The following is a 9,410-nucleotide window of genomic DNA, read 5'->3' as shown; positions in this document are numbered from 1 at the left end:
CAAGCTAACTGACTGTAGAGGAGGGCACCAAACCTAAATCAGTCTTGTGGACACAGCAACCATATCTTCACCATCAACTATCAGGAACATTCAGATTGGAACATACTTTTGACATGGCCCCGTACCCTATGGAGCTCCGAGTTTCCTTATACAGGAAATTCCAGGAATTAAAACAAACATTTAAAATAGTTAAATGACTTCCTCCAGTGCGAACAAAGTAACCAAAAATAAATGCTCAGGCAAAACCATTGTTTGATCCCAGGCAAATTCACTCACCACCTCCTCCCAGTGCAGTGAAAGTGTTTCAATTACATTCAGTGGCCCAGGTGGTGATAAAAGCAGAGAATCCGCTCAGATTATTGTTATGCAGCTTATTGCTTAATTGAACCACCCCAGCCCTCTGAAGCCACGTACAGGAGACGAGCCTCAGCTGTTCTACCTTGTCCAGCTGCCTGTTGATGCTCTTTATCTGGTCTCAGATGAAGAACCAGATGGCATAAGGTATTCCAAGACTGAGTAACTGCATCCAACAGAACTAAATGTTCCACATCAGATAAACTAAAACTTATAGTTCCTGTACACCTACATTATACACTTTCCCTGCATCTGAAGAAACACATCTAAAGGAGCACCCTTGCTACACTAAAATAGACTAGGAGAGATCTCATGGTAACCAATCATTGCCCATCATGCCTGACTCACCACAAAGGCCAGCAGCTTGGGGTAAAACAAGTACTCACATTCTGCAGACGCTGGCTAGATCCAGAAGACTTCAGAAAGGCATCAGCCCACTAGTAAAACAATGAATAAGCTACGGTTACAGCAATTCTGCTTGTGACTCTCACCTACCCACAGCAAGCTTGACTAAAATTCTTGTGATTGCTCTAAAGTTATACAAATATGGCTCACATCAGCAAACCAGCAAGTAAAAATGGATTGAGTACTGTTGTTGCTTCCACGACAACATAAACAGGAACATAATAAAACCCAAGGGGATAGATACAAGACTTCCTGGTTTCTAACTGCAGGGATAAGATTCATCACGCTGCACAACATGAGCAGCAAATGTGTCAAGGCAGGGAATGAAACATCTCCCAGCAATATAGAGAACAGCTTTCATTAAATAAACCCTGCAAATCAACTGCACAGGTCAGATTGAAAGTAGTTTAAACAACCACCTGCTTAGAGTTGGTGGAACACCTTTCTATAAAGCTACTTTGAAAGTCACTTAAGACTTTAAAATGCATTTACCCAGGCAGGTAGGAATATACAACCTTCCACATGCCTGTCTCCGATAACATTATATCAAGCTCTATTCAAATCAATTTCTTAGGATTTCAGAATGATTAGATTCCTTTGCAATTATCCAGCATTGTGCAAACACTAACAATGGACAAGCATGATAACCACCTGCCATGGGGCTTCATGCAATGATGGTTAACGCTAGCAGCACAGGTCAGGCCCACTAACCTGGGTTTTTCCAGTTGAGACAGCTCAATGCCCTATTAGCCAACAAGGGAAAGATCCATCATCAGATAAGAAGCAAAGCTGGGGTTGACGTGCGAGGTGCTGGAGGAGAAAGGTAGTGATGATATACAGTGATCTCACACCATTGTATCACAGATCAGGAATTCTTGACAATATCAAAACTGTCAGAGCCCCAGTCAATGCTGTATCTTGGTGGCACAGTTGGTGGAACTGCTGCCTCACCGCTTTGTGACCCAGGTTTGATCCTGACCTCTAGTGCTGTTTGTATGAAGTTTGCATGTTTTGCCAGAGGCCACCTGGGTTTCCCCCACATCCCAAAACCCTGCAGGTTGGTGGGTTAATTCCCCACTGTAAATTGCCCCTAGGGTGTAGATGAGTGGTAGAATGGGAGAGGGCTGGAGCTGATGGGAACGTGGAGAGAATAAAATGGGTCTGTGCACTTTCTGAAATGATTCTTGTTCAACAAGAATCAGTCCTTCCTGACCAATTCCTTCCTTATTCAGGTCAGTGATGCTCTCTTCAACTGCTGTATGTCCAAACAAAATCAGCATGGACCAAGGATCTCACCTGACTGCTCTAGGTCTCCATCAGCAATGATTTTACCCAGATGAGTCTCAGGAAAACTAATCTTTCATTTCAAAAAGCCAAACAGTATTCATAGCAACTAGCTTTTTGTCATAAACAGACCCATAATCTGATTTCTTCTCTCGTGCTGCCAGAGAAAGACTGATGCACATTTACAGGGAAGAGTTGGAAAAGTACAATTGGGAAACTCATCAGGTGGGATGGCAATTTGACAGAGAAAGAGACCTTAAAGTAAAAGGGCCTCTAAAGGGATGGCACAATGGTACAGCTAGTAGAACCCTGCCTCATTACTGCAGTGACTCGGGTTAATCCTGACCTCTGGGGTTGTGTGTATGGAGTTCGCACTTGCCCCCCTCCCCCCCCCCCCACCCCATGATGAATACAAGAACAAGTCAAAGAAACAGGACCAAAAATTTTCAATAAATAGTCAACCAACACTTGAAGCGGGAATGCAGCTCATGTGGAAGATTCAAAGTTTTAGTTATGCCAATTTCACTGCAGGAACTGGATCATTCACTACCAAAACATGCTGCATTTATACACATTAACCAGTGTATTACTGACAATAATAAAAAAAAGAAAATTCTGGAAACATTTAGTAGGTCAGGCAGCATCTGTGGAAAGAGAACAGAGTTTCAGGTCTTTCCAGGGATCCTGAATGTTTCCAGTATTTTCTGTTTTCATTTCATATTTTCTTCCTCTGCAGTTTTATTGATTTCCAAGTACTATTGACAGGAATGGAGTTGCACTTTGGCACTTTCTCCTTTAGATGGCAACAAATCCATCCCACTAAGCGAGTTGGAGACGCGACTGTGTTTAAGCAGGATTCAGCTGGCTTCCTGCACACATTTTTACAGAAAAATCCACCACAGTACATAGATGGCCACAATTTTTCTGTACTCAGGATACAGGAACTGAAAATGGAAAAGGTCTGGATAGCAGAGCACAAATTGTTGGCTTTTTCCAGCTCACACAAGCTGTAGTGCTCAGGTTGTTAATAAAATATAACACAATCCAGGGAAGGTCATGTGTCTGAAATTTAGTTTAGATTTTACTGTTTGATTTCTACTAAACATGCAGACTAGAGAAAAAACTATTAAAGTAGCACCCTAACTCTTCCCCGGCTTCAATTTTCCTATAGCCATGCCAACAAATGAAAATGGCTGTAATTAGTGAAGAGGCTCTGGAATGGAACCAACTAACAATGAGAAAACAACCAGAGGATAGAACAACTTGAAAAATCCAAAGGGTGGAGGGCAGGGTTGTTCCAATTCATTCAGAAAGGAGGCAATTCTGTTGGTTGTAGGAAAGTTCAGTAAGCAGGGAAAATTGAAATAGGCTCAGCAGAAACCTTCAGACAATAAATATGTTTTATCAGTCAAAAGGTATTCGTTGTGCCAATGCACAACAGAAAAATGTAAAACCAAGACATTAGTATGAAGCAAAATACATTGCAGCATTTCAGTTTATCAATTAGATTTATTCCCCGAGTGACAGAACTGCACCTAGTTTAATGCAATGCTTTAAAGTAACTTATTTGCATCCTTCCCTCATCTCCCCCACCCCCCCCCCCCCCCCCCCCCCCCCCAAATTTTGGAGTGACAGACCTTCAATATTTACTATACCTCAATGTAAAAACCAGAGTTGCAAATTTTGCTTTCAGGTTACTCCACCTCACTGATATCCTGCTTAGCACTGCCCTGCAGAGCGCTGATTTGTTACAACATACTTGGTCCTTGAGTCTAAACTTGCACAGCCACACACTCCACAGTACTTTTTTCTTAAGAAAAAGAACACTTTGGCTGCACACTGCTGTGCTGGGAATCTGATGCTTCTAAAGCAATGAAATGGCGATCACCACATGGCTCAGTTGGATTCAGGCAATGTGCAGACGGCTGGTGCTGGGCAGTTTGGGGGAGCAGAGCAGCTGCTCAGAGCTGAGATGCAGGGCTCAGGGCAGCACCCAGATCCACACAGTGCAGTCATGGCTGGGGACTAGCTCCGGACATTGACAGATCACTTGGACCCTAGGGTCTTTCTCATTACACCACCACCACCACCCCCATTGGACGTGGTGGAATCTGCCAACCTCCCACCCCCCAACTTTCACCATTGCTTGGATGCACAGCCTTCCCCAGCCTAGAGATTTAACAGTGTCCAGTTCGCAGTGATGGCCAGCCCTCGCCACATTGGCCTCAGTGTACCCAAGTCCCATATCTCAGCTCTGAGCAGCACCGCTTACTCCACCTGCCCAACATTAGCCCTCATAGGCAGCTTCTGCACTTTGCCTCAGTGGCTCACTGCACATCAAGTGGTGTAGTGATGAGTTAACCATTTCATTGTTGTGGAAGTGATTAACAGGGGCTGAGCCCTCAACATGGTCTGCAGCACAGCAGCGGCTGGGAGAGCATTCCTATATACATAATGCTGTAACAACCCCTTTTAGTGCTGATTCCGTTAGTGTTCTTGGGAACACAGCCGTAACACCAAGCAGGGTAGCAGTGTACTAACGTTCTGACTAGAGGTGAACTCCATTGCTTCATCTCCTGTTCTGATAAAAGAAATCTATTACACTCCCTCCTGGAGCAAGACCAAAGAGCAACCACTGCACAGACATCTTCAGATCTGGATATAGAATGCACCAAATCAGTATCTGGTAACAATTTCCAAAGTATGTTCTGCATAGTACCTTGTAGAGGCATCGAGCACTTTGCACCCAGTCCTACTACAATATAAACAAACACATGCCCTTCCATGCTAAAAAAAATCCTACATTCACCAATTCCCCCTTTAAATTAGTACACTAAGTAGATAATGAACTGAGGTTAAGCACCAACCAAATAAAGAATGCTTGAGAATGATCCATTTCTCATTTCCCACTGACTGCTCTTTCACAAGTCTGGGTACGTAGGGTATTCTGTTTTAACTTGGTCAACAACTAAAGCTGCTTAACTCTGGCACTTACATTATATGCCAACCCACATGAACACTCCCACTCCTACCCCCCTCACTCATGCAGATCCATCCCCATAACAGGCCAGAACAGTCCTGAATACTGCGTTAACCATGCTAAAAAAAATCCACAACTTTCTGCTGCCAAAAGACCCAAATTCAAATACAAGTTACATTCTAAGTAATAACGTATCAGGCCAATTATGTATCAGGTTTGACAATGGAAAAATCATCACCTGGATTGCAGAGTTAGGAGCCTGTTAAAATGCACAGTCATAGCTCCACAGCCACAAGTCTCAGTGCAGCTGTAAAGACTTTTTTTTATTGCTATTCAATTGTACTTCATCACAGTGCATCTTTTTAATCAATATTTTCTGTCTATCAAACACAGCTTCATCAGGGTGAGGGGGAAAACGGAGCATATGAAAAGGTTGCATAGGGAGTCCTGCCGCTTCACAATACATCACTTCCCGAAGGAATAACATTTGGCATGGACTAACTGAGCAGCAGTGCAGGATCAAAGGGCTGCTGGATTATACTCCTGCACCTATGTTTAATTGATTGCCTCTCAGTGAAGGCACACCATTAAAGGACAGGGATTACCAAGACACCCTTGTAACCACCACACCCCTCCTACCCCCAAAATACAAAACCAGTATAAACACTGCCATCGAGGGTGGGCAAGAAAGAAGGGCGATGCAATGCATTCAGGAGCCCTGACTTCAGAAAGACTCAGATTGTGTTGCACTGATAGTATAAAACTTCACTTAACTATCCAGTTAGACTGCAACCACATGCTCCAAATTCAGCCTGTTTATATTAGAAGGCAAACAGAAGGTCAACAATCACAATAGATTCCAAAAATGTGCACACAGGATGTCTCCTAAAATCCATTCATGGTTTAATAAATCCTGCCAGAGGAGAATTGGTGGGGAGCTTGGTGAATGGGCCATTGAAAAAAAGGAAAACCAATTCCATATTTGATTAAATGGGCTGAAAACATCTGCCTCTCTAAAAACCAAATTAAAATGATAATCCCAATAACAAGTGGTGCTAGTGTCAGTCATTGCAATGTGTCCACTTTGCTGCACCATACTTCCACAATGTAGTGCTGCCCACTTCAAGAGGCAGAACAATACCTTGTTTGCATTGCAAAAGCCAATGCTGTCATCGGGGCTTGACTTGGAGAAACACAAATCCATTGAAGGAATAATGGTGTCCTGCAGACGTTTGTTTCATTTCTACAAGTGAGGGCTACAAACGAGGGCCAAGTGAAGCATGTTCTCAAAACCAGACTATTGCTTACTGCATTATTCAGCAGAATCCTCATCTAGATGCTCCAGAGGTGCTTCAATCCAATCTGTAAACTTTACTATGGCCCAATATCACAGCTTCCAGCTGCCAAGTTATTTCCTTGTTATAATATCTGAAAAGACAGATTCTAATCTTTCAAATCAAAAGAAAACCATTCTTACAAGCTCAGTACGGAATAAGGATCACCTGATGTAGTGGATTAGGGAACAGGACTTGTTCTGAAACTAGCTATCCCAGACTGAGCTACTCCAATCATAAAAATATGGTCAAGTGTTATTTACAGTGATATTTTAAAAAAGATTTCTACTGTGGTACATGTACATTACCAGAGGGTTAGCTGATTGAATGAGAGTGTCCTTTCCTAACTGGTTTAGATATTTGCTTTAAGGTGGGGATGGGTTAGAGATCCAAATGGTTAATTTGGACCCAGAAAGGGCCAATTGCACTCAGAATATAATAACAACACTGAGAATCTGCACAATCATTCTCAACTTTAACTCATTCGTACCATTCACACACAACAGCCCCCAACTCCCCTCCCTTTGCTAGTGTCAGTCATCAGAACTAAACCCGCAAGATCTCAAGACAGTTATTATAGCAAATGGCTATCCAGTCAGGCTGGGTGGACGCCCACTGGACATTGTTGATTTCTCCTTCCGCTGTGTATGCCAAGATGGGATCTTCGATGGCACGTGGCATCTGCTGGATGTCCCAAATAAGTGCCTGGTGGTCATCCGCTTGAAACAAAAGTGTTGATTTAGTTAAAAACAGCATCAGCCTTTAACAAAGTTAACAGTATTGAGAGCAAAACATTCCTCCCATTGAAATGCTTATGAACACCCTTCAGCATTCTGCAGCTCTCCTATTCTGCTTGGCTCAATCCTACATGGTGTGGGACATTTACTGTTTTCAACACAAGAATTCAAAGGGGACAATGAACTGCGAATCCTAACATGGAATAAAAGTTCAAATCGTCTGGTAGCCCAACTTTTTCCCACCAATTATAATGACATATGAATGAATAGGGGCCAGGCAGAAGCTGGGCAAAACCCTGTAGGGAGATCCAGTGCTGCAGGCCATGACAGTGAGTTATAGTTCATAGTTGGCACGAGTCTTTACAATAAGAATCTTCCAGTCAGTGAAGAGGTGTTCAGAACCACTCCCACCCCAGGTAAGGAAACGATACATTTCACAGGTTCAAATTCAGGCCATAGTGATGAAGTCATCAAACCTGCTAAGGATCACTAGATTTGGTGTACATCTTGACATAAACAGTATTTCAGCTCAAAAGCCAAGTTCAGAGTTAAATATGGAACTAATCCAAAGATGAACTACCATGGAAAATTGTCAGAGAAGATTGAATGATAGGAAAACCATGAATAATTCAGAGTTATGCATGGACACCTTTCAAGAGAGGCAGGAAAAAAGCTTCTTATGAGTAGAGAAATTCAACTTGAAATATTTAGAAATGGGTTATGATAACTTTAGGGCCAAGGTTACCAACAAAATTAAAACGAAGTTAGGCAGAATACACAAGTTGAAAAACCTGAAAACAGTATGGGCCAACAGACATTTCACACACAGGAGTTTTGGTGTCTCCCAGAAAACAGAGGTCTTCAATAAGCCATCTTGGGAAGTGGAAAATGCAATTTCAACGGATGTAGATGGTACAAGAATGGGAAATGTATTTAATTGAGAAAAGGATTAATTAACTAAAGGCAGACAGGTTAGTATATTTGGACAGATAAAATGTTAGGAAAAAGAAAAAATACAGAAAATGATAAAACTTCATAAAACAATAGACAAGCAGAGAAACTTAAGGGCTCAGATACAAGTTGAGAAAACAAAAGGAAATAGAATCTAGATTTTATGGAGAGGATGCAAAAGTGACAGGTTATTGGCAAGTCTGCAGATCATTGGCTAGGTCGGTACCCAGTTCTGGACACACTATTTTAGAGCAGATGTTAAGACTAGAGAGGACTCAAGAGGATAAGTTAACATTTTTCCAGATATAAAAAAAATGTTGGTTTTACGTGGCAACAGAAATTCTAACTGCAGAGCAGTAAAGGTAAAGGTTAATGTGGAAATCCAATTAATGTTCTCAAAATAAAAATAAGAGGATTTTAATGACTAAGACAAAGGTAATTTATTTCCAAGTCATTGCTAGACATTTAGCACCAAAGAACAAAGGAAGCCCTTACCTGCAGTGCAGATGTGACAGGATGAGTGTGGAGCCCAGGCGATGCCATTCACGCATGCTCGGTGATTGTTTAGCCGGGCCACAGGTGTGCAGGGCACACGGACATCAAGAATCACCACCTACAAGTGACAGGTAGATGCTTTTGGATTAACAGACTCAAAAGAAAATCTGCTACAGCAAAACGAGAGTAAAGCAGTGTGTTACCAAACACAATTAATGCTTCACTGGACTTCCAAAGTAACTTGAATTCAATACAAATAAACCCTTACTTCATTCCTCTCTTTTTTACCATGATAAAATTTAAGAACAAGGCTTATATATTTGGAAACAATGGGCACCAAAATTGTTTTGATTTTGTTCCCCTCTCAGATGGAAAATGCCAGAAGCTACACTGCTAACCACATGTCATGGGGTCTGTCTTTCTGTATTTAGTTACAGCTGAGCTGGTAGGACACAGCCAGAGGGGAAAAGTTACATTAGTTTTGTGCCTGTAACCTATGCACAGAAGCACATGCAGTTATTGCAGATGTATCCACAATTTCTGGTCAACTGAACACATCCATCTTCCAAATGCATCTCTGATTTGTTGGTGTAGCAGAAAAAGAAATTGGATCTTTCTTTGGAACAGTTTTCACAAGGTGAATAGGATCCAGGTTGAGTCAAAATAGATTTAACTAAATAGATTTGATCAAGTCTGCAACAAGCCTCCAATTAACATTTTCAAAGACCTGTAAAAAAAAACACTAGGCAACCAAAAGTAATTCTGTAAAAAAAAATCAGTAGTTATCCTGGCATTGAGGATGCTATAAAAAGGGATAATAAACTTCAATAATAGAATGGAATGGGTTTATGCAAATACAGTTATGACTGC

General features: G+C 41.8%; 1 protein-coding gene across 1 annotated transcript in view; it reads right to left on the bottom strand.

Annotated features, from left to right (window-relative positions):
* Positions 1-3,630: 3,630 nt before the first annotated feature.
* Positions 3,631-9,410, bottom strand: part of dcaf7 (ddb1 and cul4 associated factor 7) — a 39,471-nt gene continuing 33,691 nt past the window's right edge. The window contains exons 5-6 of the mRNA XM_052038916.1: positions 8,541-8,658; positions 3,631-7,076 (exon numbers count right to left, since the gene is read on the bottom strand). Of these exons, the coding sequence (XP_051894876.1) occupies positions 6,904-7,076; positions 8,541-8,658 (291 nt within the window). The 3' untranslated portion in view covers positions 3,631-6,903. The remainder of the gene's footprint in view (positions 7,077-8,540; positions 8,659-9,410) is intronic.

The sequence above is a fragment of the Pristis pectinata genome, chromosome 25 (genome assembly GCF_009764475.1).
Source record: "Pristis pectinata isolate sPriPec2 chromosome 25, sPriPec2.1.pri, whole genome shotgun sequence".
Classification (NCBI taxonomy): Eukaryota; Metazoa; Chordata; class Chondrichthyes; order Rhinopristiformes; family Pristidae; genus Pristis; species Pristis pectinata.
Note: the sequence above shows the minus strand (reverse complement) of the source record. Positions and strands in the feature narration are given on the sequence as shown.